The sequence below is a fragment of the Desmodus rotundus genome, chromosome X, assembly GCF_022682495.2.
Source record: "Desmodus rotundus isolate HL8 chromosome X, HLdesRot8A.1, whole genome shotgun sequence".
NCBI classification, from domain to species: Eukaryota; Metazoa; Chordata; class Mammalia; order Chiroptera; family Phyllostomidae; genus Desmodus; species Desmodus rotundus.
Window position 1 is genome coordinate 7,392,188 of NC_071400.1, and position 20,453 is coordinate 7,412,640.

The 20,453-nt window shown below is 49.4% G+C and overlaps 1 protein-coding gene across 4 annotated transcripts in view; it reads left to right on the forward strand.

Moving 5' to 3' along the window:
- The window catches only part of EDA (ectodysplasin A), a 298,860-nt gene extending 278,811 nt beyond the window's left edge, over positions 1-20,049 (forward strand). Inside the window, exons 3-8 of one of the 4 annotated variants that reach the window (XM_024555231.3) lie at positions 4,531-4,554; positions 10,393-10,572; positions 12,279-12,313; positions 13,264-13,315; positions 16,009-16,139; positions 17,804-20,049. In XM_024555231.3, the coding sequence (XP_024410999.2) occupies positions 4,531-4,554; positions 10,393-10,572; positions 12,279-12,313; positions 13,264-13,315; positions 16,009-16,139; positions 17,804-18,055 (674 nt within the window). In that variant the 3' untranslated portion in view covers positions 18,056-20,049. The remainder of the gene's footprint in view (positions 1-4,530; positions 4,555-10,392; positions 10,573-12,278; positions 12,314-13,263; positions 13,316-16,008; positions 16,140-17,803) is intronic. The other 3 variants (XM_024555232.3, XM_045191296.2, XM_024555233.3) reach the window with 3 other exon arrangements.
- The last annotated feature ends 404 nt before the right edge of the window (positions 20,050-20,453 follow it).

Below are 20,453 nucleotides of genomic sequence, written 5' to 3' on the forward strand. Positions count from 1 at the left end.
AGGGGAACAGAGGGAGAAAGAGAAGGAGAGAAACATCAATGTGTGGTTACCTCTCATGTACCCCCAACCGGGAACCTGGCCCGCAACCCGGGCATGCGCCGTGACTGGGAATCGAACCCGCAATCTTTTTGTTCGTAGGCCGGGGCTCAATCCACTGAGCCACACCAGCCAGGGCAGGTTTTGGGGGTTTTTTTCACCTACTATGACAGTTCTGTCTGTCTAGATTCATTGTTTTGTTTGCGGATGTCCAGTTGTTCCAGCACCATTTGTTGAAAAGACTCTCTTTGTCTCATTGTATTCTTTGCTCCTAGTCAAAGATCAGTTGACTATATTTATGTGGGTTAGCATTTCCTTTTGATTCTTTCTTAGGCTTTTTTTATCTCTCTGCTTGTACTACCCATCTGTTCGTGCATATTATCCAATTTTTCCCTTCGCCCCCTTAGCATGTTAATGACAGTTATTTTAAATTCCAGGTCTGATCATTCCAAAACGATCTGCCATATCGGAGTCTGCTTCTAATGCTTGGTTTGCCTCTTCGGACTGTTTCTTTTCCGCCCTCTAGTATCCCTTATTATTTTGGGCTGAAAGTTGGATGATACACTAGGCAAAAGTAACTGAGGTGGGTAGGCCTGGAAGTTTTATGTTTATCTGACTAGGAGTTTTGCTGTGTTTATTTTTTGCTGTAGATGTGGTGTTAGAAGCTAAAATGTCTTCTGTTGCTCTTGTTTTAGCCTCCTCTTATTGTCTTTGAGTGTCCTTAAGAACTTTTAAGTAGGATGTGAGACCTGGAGTTTGGAGTTTCCTTTCGCTGTAATGCCCTGCTATTATTACACAGCACACCTGTTAGGGTTCTGTAGTCCTATGGTTAGGTCTCAATCTTTTCCTGTGCCCGAGCTGGGTATTTCCTGTGCCTTCCCCGGCCAGCTAGGCTGTGGTAGAAGAACTTGTTAAGGTGAATAGAGAAGAGGTGTAGATATGTTTCACAATGGCTACCTTGTTGTTTTCCTTATAAATTTTTTTCTAACTCCTCACGTTACATCATTTAGCGAGAGGGGAAGGGAGGGAGGCAGAGAGGGGAGAGAAACATCAGTGTGCGGTTGCCTGTTCCAAGACCCCTCCTGGTGACCTGGCCCACAACCCAGGCACGTGCCCTGACTGGGAATTGAACTGGCGACCTTTCGGTTCACAGGCTGGTGCTCAATCCACTGAGCCACACCAGCCAGGGTCACAATGGCTACTTTTCCTCTCCCCTTGACAGAAGCACAAGGGAATTTTTCTTCAGTCTTCACAGAGAGAACCTGGCAAGGCTCTGAAAGGTAAAACTCATCAAAGTGTGGAGGCCCCTCTTAAATTCGACCCCTTGGAGTTTTTAGCTCTTAAGCTAGTCCATACTGAGCCTCTAGCAATCTTTCCATTACAGTTTTCAAGTGTCCTTACTGATACTGGCTTTATCCGCAGGCTTCTATACTTGGTAAGCTGTGATTCCGTCTCTCCATTTTCAGAACAGCAGTTTGCCTTCTGACTGTGGATCTCTGATTAATCTAACAATAGGTGATTTTTAAGTTTGCTCGGCGTATTTCTTGTTCTGAGTGTAGGAGTGACCACTTCCAAGTTCTCGCCATGTCAAACCAGAAACTGGAAGTATATACATTTCTTTAAAACACATCTAGAATAACATGAATCTTTCTGAGGTTTCAGCTTACCTCAAAATACCTCTGGGCCATGGGAGCTAGTGCAAGTTATTTAATCCATCTCTTCATTGGTAAAATAAGCCTAACAATACCTACTTTGCCCGATTGTTATGAGAACTTCCTGAGATATGGAAAGCAACTAACAAAAGTGCATTGCTCGTATGTAGTCAATAAATGTTAGCCTTCTTTATTATCCCATTTATCTTCATCAGAACCCTACGCCTTCAATAGAGACAGAGTGCACAAAGTGTCCCCTAATTTAGAAGATAAATAATCAGAAGAAAAGAATTGCCTGCCCTGTGGTCACTTTGTGGTTGAGTCGGGACTGCAATCTGCCCTCCATGGTCCTGATGCTGTTACAAGACTCCCTTTGCTTTCTTTTTTAAAGATTGTATTCATTTATTTTTAGAGAGAGGGGAAGGAAAGGAGAAAGAGAGGGAGAGACACATCAAAGTGTGGTTGCCTCTCGCACGCCCCCTACTGGGGACCTGGCCCACAACCTGGGCATGTGCCCTGACCTGCAATAGAACCAGTGAGCTTTCAGTTCTCAGGTCAGCACTCAACCCACTGAGCCACACCAGCCAGGGCACAAGACCCCCTTTTTGAAGTGCCAGGTAGCAAGTTGCCTGCCCACCTCAATCAAACCTATCAGAACTCAATTGTACGCCCATAAAGCAGTCCCAGGGACTGCTTAGCTGTCTTTCCCACTCTGATGCATTTGTGGTTTTGCCTACACAAAGCATGATGGTTATGAACAGGGAATTGGAATGACAGAGAAATCTTGCCCGTTACCATAGAAACAGATATGTGATAGTGGCAGTCCTCGCAGTAGGTGTGAGAAAGGTTCTGAATCACATGGAGAAAGTAAGTGGATATATCTAAAAGGTTATAGAATTCAGCAGAAGTTACTGCTTTTGCTCTGGTTCTAGATGCTCATATCTAGCATCCTATAGTCCGAGCTCCCCGGCCTTTTCTCTCTAGAAGCTGGAAAGCTATAGTGGCCTCAAGCAAAATAAATGGGTGTGGCGATTATAGAGCCGGGGATTAGAGGTTCATGTTGGAACGCATAAGAGTTATTTACTGGCCATGGTGAACTATATTAGAACAAAAAGGAATTCCTAGTGCTGAGCTGATGATGTACTTACTCGCTAGCACTTGTGGGAAGTAAGATACAATCTAATAACCATCTCATCCATACTCTTCCATCCTCATTTTTCCCAAGGGATGTGCCAAATGGCCACTGAGCAGAAGCTCTGAGAGCATCTCGCTGACACAAGGTGAAGTGGGAGAAAGGACCAGCTTTGAGCCCCTGTTACTCTCAGCACTCTTTCTGTCATGGTCATGTCAGAAAATAAAAATAAAAACGGACAGATGAGAAAAGCAGAAAGTGGAGGGTAAAAGAATAGAGATGGCCCTTGTTGGTGTGGCTCAGTGGATTGAGTGCCAGCCTGTGAACCAAAGGGTCGCTGGCTCAATTCCTGTTTGGGGCACATGCCTGGGTTTCGGGCCAGGTCCCCAGTAGGGGGCACGCGAGAGGCAACCACACACTGATGTTTCTCTCCCTCTCGTCTCCCTCCCTTCCCCTCTCTAAAAATAAATAAATAAAATCTTTTAAAAACAATAGGAATGTGTGACCAAAAGTGCAGCAGGTTGCTAACTCAACGGAGACCGTGCCTTGCACATAACACCAACGGTTGCGTATGAAATTCCTTTGCCAGGGCAGTCCACACAGACATTGGTGATGAGCGCACTTGGCAACCCTCCGGGCCAGAGACTTACTGACTTCTTATGCGACCTGTTTTAGATACAACCCGTGATGGAGCCTGCTCTGAGTGGTTACGTCACTGCAGGCGTGATGTGAGGACAAAATGAGTTGATAGATGGAAGTAGGTTTTATGAACCATAGAACAACATACAAATGCTCAGTGTTAACTTTTGTAAGCTCTGTGGTTTAATGTTGTCCAATAGTGTCCTCATGGGAGTCTGGAACAGATTTTAAATACCTGTTTCTTAAGGAAATAAAATGTAGAAGAAAGAAAGACAAGAACATCAAACACACCTACAGAATGAAGAGAATCGAGTCCCCAGGCGGGAAAAACCCATCTGGGAGACACCTAAGCTGTGTAGTGGTTGTGAGAAATGCTTTGGGTTTCCTGAGCGCCCTCAATTGATTAGAATTATTTTCTTTGGAAGTAAGTCCCAAGAAAATGCTGGTGATTTCATTGTCAATAAAACTGTTGGCACTTCTCTTAAAGTGTCTGTCAACTTACAGTAAATCACAGTGAGACTGCATGTGGCCCCCACATGAATATACTACGGTCCCACGGTTTTAATTACTAACAATTTCAATCACGATAAGGAAGTGACTAAAAAGCATAAACTGCCGCCGCTCTGCTCCTTCCGTGAAAATGATCCTTTTTTTCCTTCCAGATTCGACCCATGAGACTTCAGTTCCTCACCTGAATGCGTGACTCATCAATCTCAGGACTCGCAGAATTATTGGGGTGCCGTCCTAAGATTGTTGAGTGCTGCGTTTCTGGGCATCTCAGCTCTATGGAGAAGCAGCCATTTACTCACTACAAAGGCAGCCTGAAAGACGTTTTTCTCCCTAGGAAATAATCTTCCTTATAACTTTCTTCTTCACAACAGGCAGAATAACAGTCAGAAACAGAGGGGGAGGGGTTGGATGGTTGGGAGACACCTTGCCAATTACCTGATTGGTGGCGTGGTGCTCCCTCAAATTGGCAGTGTCTTGGGGTCCTTCCTGTGATTGTCTTAAAGAGTAAACATTTTCTGTTAATTTCCAGTGATTTAATTTTCCATTTTCTCTTTGTAACAGGTCCAGTTAAAAACAAGAAAAAGGGTAAGTTAAGTTCCTGACTTGATTCTTAAAAGTTGCTGTTATGTCCTGTCTTTTCTAAAATTAGAAGGAAAAGAGTCGACGGACACACCACCCTGAACGCGCCAGATCCGATCTCGTCTGACCCTTGAAGCTAAGCAGGGTCGGGCCTCGTCAGGACTTAGTACTTGGGCGGGAGAAGAAAAACATATCCAGGGAGTGGGGGTTTTATGTTCTAATCTTTCAATGCTGGGGTTCCGTTATTTCGTTCAGTCCCATGGGGTCTTCTTGAGTGTTTGTAGCTTCCAAAGGGAGCAGTAATGATCTATGAAAGATAGAGCTGCTTCTCTAACAATATATGAAAGTTGGTTTTGTTTGTCTTTCTTGCTCCTTCTTCTATACAATTCAGTTTCTGTCTCTTTCCTTTATTCTTCCTTCCTCTTTCCCCTGCCCTTCTTCTTTCTCTTTTCCCCCCTTCCATTATGAAGTCAGTGATCAGGTATGAATGAAGTCCTGAGGTAGCTTGTAGGGACCAGCTACCTGAGAGATATCAGTACCCTATTTTTATTTATTTATTTAATTTTTTAAGATTTTGTTTATTTTTAGAGAGAGGGGAAGAGATGGAGAAAAAGGGAGAGAAACATCAACGTGTGGTTGCCTCCTACATGCCCCCTACTGCAGATCTGGCCCTCAACCCAGGCATGTGCCCTGACTGGGAATGGAACCAATGACACTTTTGTTCACAGACTGGAGCTCAATCCACTGAGCCACAGCAGCCAGGAGTAGCCTATTTCTAGGCCTAAAAGTTTCCCCCACCCTATTTCTTAGATACTGAGGGAAGTCAATGCTTGTTTCAGGGTTTCACTATCATTTTCTTTGTAATGGAAAAACTGGGCTGGAGTCATACTCTGATCTCTTTAGCCTTTTCAAAGAAGCTCTAGTTGAGCAGATTCATTGTGCTTTTTGTTGGGTCAGTAAGGCTCTGGTTTACTCGGCACAGGCCTGGCCTGAGGGCTTTTGCTCACTGGAGGAAAACCCAAGTGAAAGAACCTACTGTGAAACCAGTTCTAAATATTGGGTTGGTCACGAAGTCCATTTTGTTTTTCCATAAAATAAAAGACACATTTTTCATTTTCACCAATATCTTTATTGATTTGGATATTTTGAGTATGTTGTCTCTCTCCCGCTATTGGTTTCTAGCAGGCAGAGGCCAGGGGTGCTGCTAAACCTCTTCCAATGCATAAGGCAGCCCCACAGCAAAGAATTATTTGGCCAAAATGTCAACAGTACAAGCAACTTGGCAAACCACTTTTGACACGTTCGATCAGTCACAGCACCTTCTCCATACGCTGCCCAAATCTTTTTTTGCATTCCAGTTGTTTTTACCTTTCTTGAAATAATAAAGCCTAATACGCTGCAAATGTTGCATATTTTCTTCCAGCTTCAATATTAAAATGGCTGCACAAAAATTCACCAATTTTGATAAGTTTTTTAATGCACGCTGATAGGACAGCTCTCATGATACAGTCTAACAAAATTGCTTTGAATGGAGTTAAAGACAACTACTAGCACCATCCTACAGCAAAAACTGAACAAACTTTTTGGCCAACCCAATACCTATTTGTTTCTGTATTCTGAGCTAGGAGAAAAATAGAGTAAAATAAATGACGTATCATTAAAATGTTTTAAGTGAAATGATTCCATCTGTTAAGATTTCTGAAGCTTTATGGAATACATTGGCTAGGCCAAAGGCCCCAGACTAGGCCAAAAAGACTGGCTTCAGCTGCCACCTCCCATTGCTCTGAGCACTAGGGTCCTCTGGGGGTTTGAGGTGCCGTGGGCCATGGGGCAAACCCGTATATCGCTGCTGTAAGGAAGCTGAGGACTCGCCGGGCCTCCTGCACACCTGAGCTGATCAAAGCCAGGAAATAGCCAGAGAGCTGGAATCAGTGAGGAAACCTTTCTCCGCAGAGCCTGGGCATTCACCAAGATAGTCTGTCTTTGAAGAAAGTATATTTGACTTTCAAACATGCAGTTTTTACCTCTGGTCACATTCCTTTAACACAGAAATTTTAACAAGGCCAGAATACTCACCTGGCTTGAACAAGGACACCCTCTGCTCCTAACTCTAGCCCAGGGGTGACTTTCCTTTTTTCTATTTGCTTGTCCACTAGGTCGCAAATAAGCATTGGATGTTTGTCGGGAATAGAGATACAGAGATGAAGAATATGGTTCCTACCCTGGCTGGTGTGGCTTGGTGGATTGAGTGCCAGCCTGAGAACCAAAAGGTCACTGGTTCGATTCCCAGTCAGGGCACATGCCCGGGTTGCAGGCCAGGTCCCCAGTGGGGGGCACATGAGAGGCAACCACACATTGATGTTTCTCCCTCTCTTTCTCCTTCCCTTCCCCTCTCTCTAAAAATAAATAAATAAATAAAATCTTTTTTAAAAACCTGTGTCAATTCTGACATGGGTAGATCTAACAATGGTTCCTTCCCTTCCAAATTTCCCAGAGTAGTTAGAATTACGGAAGTACACATGAATAAGTATAGCACAGTATAAAAAACATACTACCATAGAAGCGTGAACAGCATGCTGTGGGAACACAAACACGGAGCAAGTAGTCTTCCTTGGAGGAGCGAGAGGCCCCATCTCAGAGAAAGCGGTATTTGACCTGGACTTTGAAGGATGACGGGAAAAGAGGGGAAAGGGCATTCCAGCAAAGGGAAGAGCATACTCAAATCTCTTAGAAGCATGACACGTTTGGAGGAAACTGCACAATCGCTAGTGGTTTACTAGAGGATCAGGCCCGAGTATGGTGGAAAGCAGCACCCAGTTGCAGTGTTATCCTGTGGGTGAGCCCTGCCGGCGGCAACAGAAGACAAGGGCTTAGGCTAGAAGCTCTGGAACTACAATCAGCTTTCAGTGCCTCTGGCAGGGACTCCATCAGTGACCCCCTCCCCTCCCCCGCTGCTACCTTATATACAGACCATTCCTGGGAGGAGAATGCACATGGGCCTTACACATTTACTTTGTCCCAAAGATTTCCATAGAGTCGGTGAATAGGCATGTGACTGAATAAGTCAGTTGTTTATTCAGTTTCCATTCTTTTTTTTTTTTTTTTAAGATTTTATTTTCAGAGAGGGGAAGGGAGGGAGAAAGAGAGAAACATCAATGTGCGGTTGCCTCTCGAGTGCCCCCTACTGGGGACCTGACCTGCAACCCAGGATTGTGCCCTGACCTGGAATCGAACCAGAGACCCTTTGGTTCACAGTCCAGTGCTCAATCCACTGAGCCACACCAGGCAGGGCTAATTTCCATTCTTTAATGGAATCTTTCCCCTCCCTATCTCTCGTGCATGTGCACGGGCGCAACACACCCTTTTGCTCAGTTACTTTTAGTTGTTCTTTCAGCAATTTGGACTTTGCTAAAAGGTTAGCAAAACACCCTTTCTGGAACGTTAGCTTTGAAAAGAATGTACGTATTTTTTTCATCAAAGGCTACAAAGGGTAACTTGCAAAGGACAAAAGTCTCTCGGCTTTTGCATCCTGACGTGCCCTGTTAAAGTGAGGAAATCTGTAGAAAGAATTCAGTCCTCTCAAATCGTCTCCTGGGTCCAGGGGTCATACCCCTCTCGGGCCAGCTTTTCAAAGCTCTGCGAGTATGAGGAACACACTTGCCCGAACCTGGTTGCCAAGGGGCAGAGGGCACCAGCCTCAGAACTAGACCACAACGAGAGCTTTTCCCCAAATGCCTTACAATGTTTCCTAAGTGAACAGTTCTCTGTTTACACTGCAACCACACTGCTCTCGGACTGGAGGGGTTTCTGGCTGTAATTCTTCCACAATTGCATTAGCAGTCACGGGATACTCACAGCCTTGGCACTGGAGTTTGTATTGCCCACAGAACACCCTCTAGCTTGAAAATTCCCGGCAGCCCTGGAAATTCGGGGCCACAGCACAACCTAATAGGCACCGTCCTGTGTGTCCATGCTGCCTAGAGAACCATGAGAGAGAAGTAGACCTTACAGCCAGGCCAGTCAAGTTTCCCAGCAGCCACCAGGGTAAGTCCTTCCTCCTTAAGGAACCTCGGTCTTGTGAGGAAACTAAGAGAAATCGCGATAGAAAAGCTAAGGCTCAGTGAGAGGAAGGGATTTGCCCAGAATGTGCCCATGTCAGATTTGGGGGCTTACAGCCTTATCTCCTGACTACAGATTCTGCATTCTTTCTACTACACTAGATGGAATTGAAACTGGGGCGCTGAATAAGCCCTCCTTGGAAGCTGCCCAAATCTGAAGGGAGATGGGCTTTTCCTGTTCAGCATCTTGAAATTGGCTAGATCAGGAAACTGGGAAGATCCACTACTTTGCTGCAGCGGACAGTGGAAAGCCTCAAGCTCCTGCTTCCAGGTCTTTTCAGCTCCAGGGGCTCTTCTGGGAGAACAGAGCTTTGGCCCTTCCTTCCTGCCCTTTCTGGGCAGAGGGCCCCACCACGACGCCATTGTTTCATTCCAAATGCAAATGTGGTTAGACTTGGACCCCCGGCCTTTTGAGCGAGTGGCCCTGGGAATTCAGTTTTGTGAACATGCAGCATTATTCTGTTTTAAGAGTTTATTTATTTTTCTAAAGATTTTATTTATTTTTAGAGAGAGGGGAAGGGGGGGAGAAAGAGAGGGAGAGAAACATCAATGTGTGGTTGCTTCTCACACGTCCCCCCACTGGGGACCTGGCCCGCCACCCAGGCATGTGCCCTGACTGGGAATCAAACCTGCGACCCTTTGGTTCCCGGGCCGGTATTCGATCCACTGAGCCACACCAGCCAGGGCTGCTGTTGTCCTGGGAGTGTACAGAATTCCCTTTCCCAGAGACCTTTAAAGATCGGGTTCAGAGAGCCCAGCTGAGAAAACAGGATCTGTTGCCTCCTCCTCAGTTCTCTCTGCTCTGCACATCCTCTTCTTCCCTTGTTTCTCAGTCTCCCCCCACTTCCCACCCCCCCACCCCCCCCACCCCCGTCTCTCTCTTTGTTAATCCTCACCTAGGGATGTTTTTATTGATTTTAGGGAGAGGGGAAGGGAGGAAGAGAGAGAGAAAGAAGAACATCGATATGACAGAGAAACATAGATTGGTTGCCCCTGACCGGAAGTTGAACCCACAACCTAGCTATGTGCCCCGACCAGGAATTGAACCCACAACCTTTTGGTGTATAGGACGACACTCCAACCAACTGAGCCACTTGGCCAGGGCTCTCTCCCTCCCCCACCCCCCACCTCTCACCTTCCAAACTCTGTCCCAATCCTCATTCACAACGAGCACTTCCCCCAGGCCCCCGGTTCCAGTACATCTGACTCCTGCAGGAAACCTTCCTGGAGCCGAGGTTGCTAAGGGCAGACTGCCCTGCTAGCTTCCTCTTCTACCTGCATCCAGTCCACCAAACTGGGACGTAAATATGAAAGCCACTGTCTTCAACAATAGCCCAAGTCTCCGTAGTCTAAAAAGTCTGGCCACCTGGCGATTCAGCTCCTTTGGACTCAGCTGAAATGTCCCCTCCTTTTCGAAGCCTTTCCTGACCTCTTCGGCACTTTTTTCCCCACCGCAAATGGGGCACTTCCGCTTTCCTGTCACTGTGTCTGTTTTCCTCGGCTCACTGAGCTCCTTGAGGGCTACTTGTTTCTATTCTGTTCAGCCCAACTCTGAAAATGATTATTCATGAAAAAGCAGAGAAGTGGGGTGGGCGTGATAAAGGTGGTCACCTCTTTAATAGCAAAACTTCCCAGAGGGCTGACTTTTTGGCATTGGAAGTACGCAGAACTGCCGGTACATTATCAGTCAGTAACTACAAATGTGACACCGAATCTTGTCTTTCAGGAAAGAAGGCAGGACCTCCTGGGCCAAATGGGCCCCCAGGACCTCCAGGACCTCCAGGACCCCAGGGACCCCCAGGGATTCCAGGGATTCCTGGAATTCCAGGAACAACCGTTATGGGACCACCTGGCCCTCCAGGTCCTCCTGGCCCTCAGGGACCCCCTGGCCTCCAGGGACCTTCTGGTGAGTTCCTGATCCTCCACCCTCCTCCAGGCTCCTTTACAAGCACTTTATTTGTTGTAAGATTTTATATATTTATTTTTTTAGAGGTGAAGGGAGGGAGAAAGAGAGAGAAACATCAACATGTGGTTGCCTCTCGCGCGGCCTCTACTGGGGCCCTGGCTTGCAACTCAGGCATGTGCCCTGATTGGGAATAGAACCGGCGAACCAAAGGGTCTTGGTTTGCATGCTGGTACTCAATCCACTGAGCCACACCAGCCAGGGCTCCTTTACCAGCACTTTAATAGAGCAGGGCTGGCTGATCCTGAGAGCAGGATCCAATGGGGCTGGTGGCGGTGCTGTGCAATAAGAAATGCAGGTCTCCTGGCTCGGTGTAAAACTAGAGATTTAACAAGCCAGTAGGGTCTGACTTGCTCTTACTCTTGGCCTCTCTGTAGTGAGCCAGTAAACTCCTATGAGCCTGAGACAGAGACCCTTGAGGGTTCACTGAAGTTCCTGCAGGAGATGGATCAGATCTGCTCTAGTTTCTAGCATCTAACTCCTGTACTGATGCTGGCATGGGGAAGAATGTTGGGGACTAGGCGAGGTACCAGTCCTAGAACAGTCTCGTCCCATGCACTCTAAAGTGCCCTTCTTGTAGAGGTAGTCACTGATAGCTGTGGAAGGAGCAAACGCAGGCACCATCAGCGTCCTGGGGAAGAACCAAGCGCTCCTTGCACTACATCCTTACCCCACCTCATTGCCCATTCGAATAGCATTTAGTCCCTTTGGGCCCAGAAGGGCATCTAAGAGGTAGAGATGCAGATCCAAACCTGCCTGATTGGACTTAACGGGACTCGAACAGCCTGAGGTTGAGTCACTTGTTATTTCCCTCTCCCACTCTCCTCCTGTATCATAGAGTTTTGGGAAAGGGAGGGAGAAAGAGAAACGGAGAGAAATGTCAATGTGTGAGACATACACCAATCAGTTGCCTCTCACGCGCCCCCTACTGGGGACCTGGCCCACAACCCAGGCATGTGCCCTGTCTGGGAATCAAACCGGCGACCTTTCAGTTCACAGGCCAGCGCTCAATCCACTGAGCCACACTGGCCAGGGCTGTATCCTAGGGTTTTAAACAAATGGACTCTTTGCTGCTGACTCGTCTGGGTCCGAGAATTCTGCAGCAGGACTCAGATCCTTTGACTCATAATTCAAATGGGGCTAATCAGTATTACCATGGCCACAGGACATGGAGCTGGTGGATTTTTTTTTTCACTTAGTCTTTCCAGGAATATTAATTGAGCGCATTCCATGTGTAAAAGATATATTGATAAGTAGTCCCTGTTCTCATGTAGTTCATGTCCTAGAGGAGGAGGGAGACAATTAAAGATGCAAGATATTTCCAAATGATGATGCACTTTACCAAGAAAACTAATAGAAGGGAAGGAAGCAAAAGTCGAAAGAAGCAAACAGCATGGTCTAGGGGTCACACAGTGACAGGAATGCTCTCCCATCCGTGTCTGTGGGTGCTCAGTGGGATGCCTTGGGCCAGCATTGGCAAGAGGCCACTTTCCCTGCTGGGTGCCAGGCCCTCTGCAGACGCAGGTCAGAGACAAGTGAGACAGAAGGAGTGTGCTCTCCCATCACAAGGCTCCCTCCTCAGGCTGCCTCGAGGAGGAGGAAGGCCAGGAGAAAAGGCTTGCCCCTGATTGTCCTGTCCTATTTTATAGGTGCTGCTGATAAAGCTGGAACTCGAGAAAACCAGGTTGGCTGGGAATTGCCCCCATCCAGGGGAGGGGGGAAAGGCCATGGGCTATGGCCACCTCTCAGTGTGATCCCTGTTAAATTTGCCAGGCTTTATTTTGTGAGGATACCCTGGAGGTTCTGAAGTTGTTCACTCACAGCCCCCTCTCATCTCCATGAATAGAAAATCTTTTCCCCAGGGCCTGCCTTGAGCTTAAAGGAATCCATTCTTCCCATCTTCCCTCTCCCAGCCCATTTCTCACCACTGCACTGGAGACAGAGGGTCTCGTATCTACACAGAGCAGGCAGCTAAAATGGGTCGCCAGACAGGCCTTGTTCACCTGGGCCTCCCACTCCCCCAGCCGCCCCAGACACCTTGTCAGCACTCAGAACACCAGGGATCAGGAGCTTAGAAGTTGAAGAGTATGTCCTTGACAATCAGCCAACCAGCTCCAGGCCAAGGCCAGCCTGGGCTCCTTTCTGCCTTAACGGTCTGCAGGGCTCCTCCCTAGTCTTTGAGCTTCCTAATCTGTCTGTATTGGCAGGTTCCACTGCCCTGCCTTGTCTCATCTCGGGCCTCCCGAGCTATAGCTGTTTGGCCACAGTTAAATCTGCACAGCTGCACGGTGCTTGATGGCTTCCAAGGCAATTTTGTATCCATCACCTCATTTGATCTTCAGATATCCCTGTGAGGGAGGCCAGGGATTCTTCTAATTCCCATTTTATAGTTAGGGAAAGGAGGCTCAGAGGCACTACATTTGGCTATGGTCACGGAACTAGGAAGTGGCTGAACTACAAAATCATATGACCCTCCAGTCTCACTGTGATCACTAGCATCCCAAAACAGGGAAGAAGGATCAGAATTGGAATCCGAAAGGAGACTGGAAGTCAGAGGTGGGAACATGGAAACTGGTGGTTGAGCGGGCTGTCATTTCTCACCGTGACTCCTCTCTATCCTTCTCATCCTCCCAGCCAGCTGTGGTGCATCTGCAGGGCCAAGGGTCCGCAATTCAAGTCAAGAATGGTAAGAGTCCAGGGAGGCTCTCTCGCTAAGAGGAGCTTCCCCTCTTCCTTACCCCCAGCTTCCAAATCATCACCCAATCTAGTTCCTCCCAGGGCCCTCAGGTATCCAGAGCACTAAGGCCATTCCTTACTCCATATTGCCCTCTGCTGTCTGTCCTGGGTAATTGCTTGTATCAAGACTGGTTGCTACACCCAAATTGCAATTAGAAACACCGCTCAGAAAGCCGAAAGGCACTTGAGGCACCATGTAGACCAGGAACTGTTGGGAGATGGAGTTTGATCAACATTTTCACAGTGCAAATCAGAGAAGGGAAAACTACAGAAATGTAAATTCCCGTCTGACGGCTCCGCACAGGGAAGCAGACTGCATGTTAGACTCTCCGGGAAATGTGCAATGCTAGTGTGTACAGAAAGGGAAAATGGGTTTAAGGAGGTTCAGAAACACTGATTTAATGTAATCCCTGCTTTTAAAAACTGGGGAAACAGAGTCCCTGGGAGATTGGGTAATACCGTAATAAATCCTGCTGCTTTATATTTGTATAGTCCTTGAGAGTTTTCAACATGCTTTCTTCGTCTTTTATTTTATTTGATCCTCACCACAACCCTGTGAGGTAGGTATTAGCTCCTTCTCACAGAGACTGAAGCTAAAGCTCAGAGAGGTTATTTAATTGGCCCAAGATTTCAGTTGCCTTCAGGAGCTGGGATTCAAAACTGCATCCTTCTGACCCTTTCCACTACACTATGAGTGTGCTGCACCGAACGAGTAGGATTATTGTCTTCCCTGGAGAGACCCGAACATTCATTAAAGAACGGTCCTTCGAAATAATGGCCAGTCCCCAGAGTGCACAAAGCCAAAATGCATGAACGCCCGGGAGCATGGGGAAGCAGCAAGCCAGCCAAGGTGCCAGATGCTTACAGAGCTTGCAGGGGAAAGGAAGGGCTGTGAGTGCGTGTGCCCGAAAGGAAGGTTCAGGAACCGGCTACAATGAGGAGCTTAGAAGAGCCCAGCCCCAGTCCTGCACTGGCTGGACCGAGCTTTCTTTCTTTTTTCTTTCTAAAGATTATTTATTTTTCTTTTCTTTTGTCTACTTTTAGAGACAGGAGAAGGGAAAGGGAAAGAGAAGGAGAGAAACATCCATGTGTGGCTGCCTCTCACATGCCCCCCTACCGGGGACCTGGCCCGCAACCCAGGCATGTGCCCTGACTGGGAATCGAACCAGAGACCCCTTGGTTCTCAGGCTGGTGCTTAGTCCACTGAGCCACACTAGCCAGGGCATGGCCGAGCTTTCTCAAGGACTAGGCCCAGCTACATGCTGCGCTGCCACCTGGGTGCTTGACTTAATAGCCTCAGAAATACACGTCAGAGCAGAATGGCACCAAAGCCCAAGCGGTCCTGCCGGGACCAGGTGCCTTGGGCTGCAGGGCTGTGGTAGGGAGGCGTGACCACCATCTGTCCAGGGAGGACTGAGACAGGCAGGAAATAGACATGTTTGGGTTTCCGCATGGGTGGCCTCAGTGTTTATTCTATGCTAGAAGCTACTGATTTTGCTCCCACTGACTGACACATCACAAGTCTAGTCCCAGCCCCTCTAGGCCAGTCCCCAGTAGCAGTCTGTGCTGCTCTTTACTTCCAGGGGGGGCAGGGGGAACTGTTGTGCAGAGCAGTCTTGAAGGGGCTGGGCCAGGGCATCTCCTTCTAACTCCTTTTGCATCTACTTATCACCTCAAGGGGCAATGGCTACCTTTTCCAGAAGGGCAATTTCTTCACGCCTCCTGAGTCTAGCCAAGGGTGGGTGTTCAAAACATCCTTTCTTGGGTGGACAGTTTCGAGGGTGGAAGGCAGCCCCCTCTTTCTGCCAGATGGAAAGGGAAGCTCTTCCTCCGCACTTGCGTGCTGGTTCCCCGTGTCCAGCCATGGTGGCGCGATGGCCCCTCCACCCTGAGTGGGCTGAGCTGAGAGACGAAAGTGCTGCTGGGGGGTACATCAGCTCCCAGACACCCTTCTCCGTGGCTGTTTCTGATGCTGCTGGCAGTCTGCCCCTCCCTCTCATCAACCCCCGTCTCCCCTGTGGGGCCTTATTACTGACAGTCACTATCTCTGGGTGCCATGAGGTCTGACGCACCCCAGTCCCTAAGGTTCTCCAGGGAGACAATTCCTTGGACTAAGTGGTTTCCTTGGGAGCCCAGTGAGGCTTTCCAGAAAGCACTGGGTGTGGAGGAGTCTCTTACGGAGAAGGAAAAAATCTACGGACCTATAAGACAATAGAGAGATTTGGTAGTTGTGGCTGGTGAAGTAAAATGGAATAATAAGAGCTAGCCTGCCACTCAGTGTCTGAATTTTGCCTGTGCAGGCACCAAGACAACAAAGGAAATAGGTCAGTGTGCCCACTCTCTTACTGCCCACCCCCAGTTCCAACTAGGAGGTGTTGGTTAAAGACCGTTCCAGATGGGGAAGGGAGGCGGTCAGGGAAGGAGGGAGGGAGACAGACAGGGGGCCTGAGGCCAGCCTGGCAGCTGCTTTCCAAACAGAAAACTTTCCTGTGCTTCCAAATGCTGTTCTTACAGCTCGGGTCTCCTGGGCTTGCCAAGTTGCATTGGGATAGGGGTGGGGGTTGCACATGTTTGAGATCTCTTGTTTCTATTGCCCAGATTCTTCTGACATGTACTGAGTGACTGCCCTTCTCTCATACTGAGATCTTTCAGGTGGAGTGCTCAATGACTGGTCTCGCATCACTATGAACCCCAAGGTGTTTAAGCTACATCCCCGCAGCGGGGAGCTGGAGGTGCTGGTGGACGGCACGTACTTCATCTATAGTCAGGTAGAAGTGAGTACGGTCTCAGGCCTAACTCTTCTTATATCCAAAATGCAGTTCCGGTGCAGGCCACATAAGGGCACTGTGGAGCCAGCCAAGACCAGCCAATGGCTAACTTTCTGCTTTGGCGGGTGAGGGGGCTGGGGGCACCACCCTGGGAGGGAGTTAAAAAGAGGAAAGAGAGGGGCTGTTTGGGGGGCTTTTCCTAGCCAGATACCATTGAAAGACTGAAAAGAGCCTGCCACCCGATCCCATCCTGCAGGGCCCTGGGCCCTTATTCTCCCCTCCCCACCCCCTGCCCCCCAAGCTGTTTGATTCTACTGCCTAACTTGAACTCCGGCTCAGTCCAGCCATTCCAGGGCTGCTGAGAACCCCTCCCCCCTACACTGTCAGCTTCGCAATGAACAGGGCTCCTGTGCACTTTCTCGCTGCCTCAAAAACAATTTCTGACTATCTTTCCTTCCCCTTTCTCCCATTTGTTTCTCCACCTTTCTGTTTCTGTTATTCTTGCCTCCTTCCTGCCGTCATCTTTCCAGCCCTGTTCTCTCTCTGTTTTTGTCCTTGTCCTTGTCCTGTCCGGCCCCGTCATGGGGGTCTGCCATTCTGCTCCCACGTACCCGCTCGTTGCCTCCACCAGGTGGCTCCTCAGAGCTAGAGATAGATGAGCCCCGAGGTTGGGGCGTCTGTGGGGTGGGCAGCAAGCAGGCAGATGGACAGAAAGACTGTGGAGCCAGCAGAAGGGCCTCACAGGGGAGTGGCCAGAGAAGGTGGGTTATTTGCTCCACCAAGCGCCCTGGCACAGAGTGGGTGCTGACCAAGAAACTGGGTGGCATCTGAATACACTGCTCCCTCTAGAAGAGCTGGGGGAGGGAGCAATATTTGATAAAGTGAGTTAGGGTGACAGGTGAGGGCCGTGAACCCAAGGGGACACATGGGTGTAATCCCAATGTCTTAGGGGGCATCTGTCCTAAGGTAGGGCGGGGTGGATCAAAGCTTGCTGGTGAAGGATAAATAAACTAACTTTCCAGGCCTAGGAGAGAATTGGGGCTCACCTCAGGCTTTGGACACCGTGCAAACTGGGAAAATCCCCCTGACACTGGGCCTTTGAACACAGGTTCACACTGTCTTCTGGCCACAAAGTAAAGTTAGGGGCCTGGGTTTTGCCCTTCCAAATTCCTCATCTCATTAGTGGTGAGACATCAGATGAGGGGGCTAAGGGACCTGATGAGGATGCAAGAGAAACACAGCGGGAGCGGGCTAAAGAAAGGGAGAGTTGTCACTGTCCCCTCTCTTGGAGCTCAGTGGCCTCTCCCTTTATCCGCAAATAGCCCTTGGGACTGGGAGCTGGTTTGTATTCAAGCGTGTCTGCTGCACTGACTGAGCCCCCTGTGTGCATGCACGGCATGGGGCTTCATGCCTGGCAGGGGGTGGGAGGCCAGTAAGGTAGGCTTCTTGTCCTCAGAGTTTACAGCTGGTATGCTGTTGCAGGAAAGATTGGCCCAGCCACCTGAGCCCCATGGCAGCGTGAGGGAAGCACAGACCCTAAGCCTGTAGCCCCCACCTTTCCTGTCAGCTAACTAGCGTGCCTACTTCCCAAGGGGAAGGGGCAGCTCTTCTGAGAAGTTCCCCACCTCCTTCCTCTCTCCCCCAATCTCTTCTCGTTGCCTCTCACCCAGGTGTACTACATCAACTTCACCGACTTTGCCAGCTATGAGGTGGTGGTGGACGAGAAGCCCTTTCTGCAGTGCACCCGCAGCATTGAGACGGGCAAAACCAACTACAACACCTGCTACACCGCGGGCGTCTGCCTCCTCAAAGCGCGGCAGAAGATCGCCGTGAAGATGGTGCATGCCGACATCTCCATCAACATGAGCAAGCACACCACCTTCTTCGGGGCCATCAGGCTGGGCGAGGCCCCTGCATCCTAGATTCCCCATGTTCTGCCCCTGCCCGTGTCCCCATCCCAGGTGTGGGAGCTGGGACCTCCCCGCAGAACCTCTTAAGTGGTGCTGCGGGGTGAGGTCTATGGGCGTGGCAGCTGCAGAGAGAAATGCCCCACTGCTATTTATTCCCCAGTGACTCCGGCGTGGCAGGGCCTGCTTGCCTGGCCAGAATGACCTTGAGCTAACGGGACAGTTGATGGAGCCCCAGGGTAACGTGAATCAGAACTGTCTTCCTTGTCTCCACATGGACTGCCTTACGGCACTGACTCTTCAACCTCAAGGTCCCTGTTGGCGGTTACCGTTTGTTGCACTAAAGTGAGGGTCCAGGATCCAGGACAGCAGGCGAGAGCAAGCGGAGGTGTACTCTATACTGTGCGGGCAAACTTCTGACCCCAAGGGGGGCTGCTGCTCCTCTCGGGTTGGGGTGGGGCAGGGGTGGGGCCAGAGGGGACTGTTGCAGCCTAAGGAGAGAGGCCATGAGGGGAAAGGCGGGTGCTTGTGGCAGAGACCAAGGGAGAAGCCTGCTGCCAGACTGGTGACCCCAGGCAGTGGAAGCGTTCTTGCTGCGGTGCGCTGCAGCCGGCCAGAGGGTCAGAGAGAGCTTCCCACTCAGGCTGAGAGCCAGGTCAGCAGCTTGCCAGGCTTTGGGGACAGGAGGTTTGCTCCTCCTTGGAGCGAGTGCAGGGAATGGCCATAAAGTTGCCTGAAGAAGAACCTGGGGCCAGACTTGGGGCCACATGACGCGGATCCTGGCCCACAGGATCCATTGTGGTTGCAGTATTCAAATACACACGGACTACAGAGGTCCTGTGGAGGAAAAGGGACGGTGCAGCCACTCTCTCAAGAGGAGAGCGCCCCCCCTCACCCTCCCCTTGACAGGCTTTTATTGTTTTTCTAGGCCCCTTACATCAAAGAAGGTCCTCCTTTACTATGCAAAGGTTTGTTTGGGGTGGTTATCTTTTGCAGACAAAGGAAAGGATGTCGCTGAATACATCAAAGGAGGATATTTGCAATGTAAAGGGAGAAATGGTTGAAACCCTCGGTTATGCTCCATACCTGGAAGGTCTAGCTCAGATTTTAGGAAGATAAAGATACTCAGTAAACATTGCTGCCTCAATTCAGGGTGAGGGAATTTTAGCAAAAGCAAGTCTCATAGCAGTCTAGGTACAATGCAGGCCTGATTTCCCACTGGAGAACCGATCCAAGGACATGGGTCCTGCCCGCCAACCTTGTTCCCCACTGGCTTTTCCGAGTGAGGGCTGGGCCATATTTCCCATGCTTGGAACGGTTCCCCACAGCCACATATCTTTCTTTTTGTTTACAGCTGTGCTTCAGGCTCAGAAAACGCCCTGGGTTCCCTCCTAGTTGCTCCCCCACTCAGCCCTCCCCAGCCTGGCTAGACCTCCTGTGTCTTTCTCCACAGGGCCTACCTCTGTCTGAGACAGGCGCCTAAGCTTGGACCTATGCTTCCGTGAGTCTGAGATACCGGGGCACAAACAGAACTTTCCATTTGTTAAGCAACACAAATATTCATCTAGTCGAGGTTGTGTCTGGGGGCAAAGCATCAGACCCGAAGATCTCCAGAAGTCCCTTCAAATGTCAGTATTTAGGCAGCTGCTTTAATAGCCAATTAAAATTCCCAACTCCCAACCTGCCCCTGTGCATCAGTAAGGTGGATAGGACAGGGTATTTTTTCAAATTTGCTGAAAGCCAAGTGGGCATTGGCCCGGGCCCTATCTGAAACCACAGCTGCCGGTGTCCTGCTAACCCAGCCTTTCCTCGTTCTGGCTTCAGGAAGCCTCAGCGGAGCAGCATCAGCATGGATCCCGGGCCCGTTCCCCTGCATCCAGGCTTGGAAGGAACCGGCATCTAAGCCTTGGAGCAGAGCTCTGCCATGTAATAGCCACTTCCCTGAGCCTCCCACCAGGCCATATGGTGGGACCGCGCTAGGGCCTTCCATCTAAATGCCTGGGCCCAGCCTGGCGCCTGGGTGCCAGGTTCAGCCCCAAGCTGGGAGGGTCAGTCTGAGCCAGTCTGCTATTCTTGCTGCTGCAACATGTTTCCTTTTGAGGAGTTGGAGAGCGAGCTCCTTTGGGCAGCTGAATTTGACCAAAAATGACATGTGCTCGTGTCTCAGCTGTGCCTTCTCTTTCTAAGCAACCAAGCTGCCAGGTTGCTTAATAAGAGCCCTGCAACCCCTGGGGAAGCAAGCCTGAAGCATGTGTATGGCCCTGGTTCCTACGAAGTGCCTTGCACGGCCCTCCGCTGCAGCAGGAACAGATGCGAATTTCTCCTTCAAACTGGGAAGGTACTTTCTCTCTTAACATCTCCTTTAATAAAATCACAAGTCCTAGTGTTTAAATGACGTTCAGAGAGGTTAAGT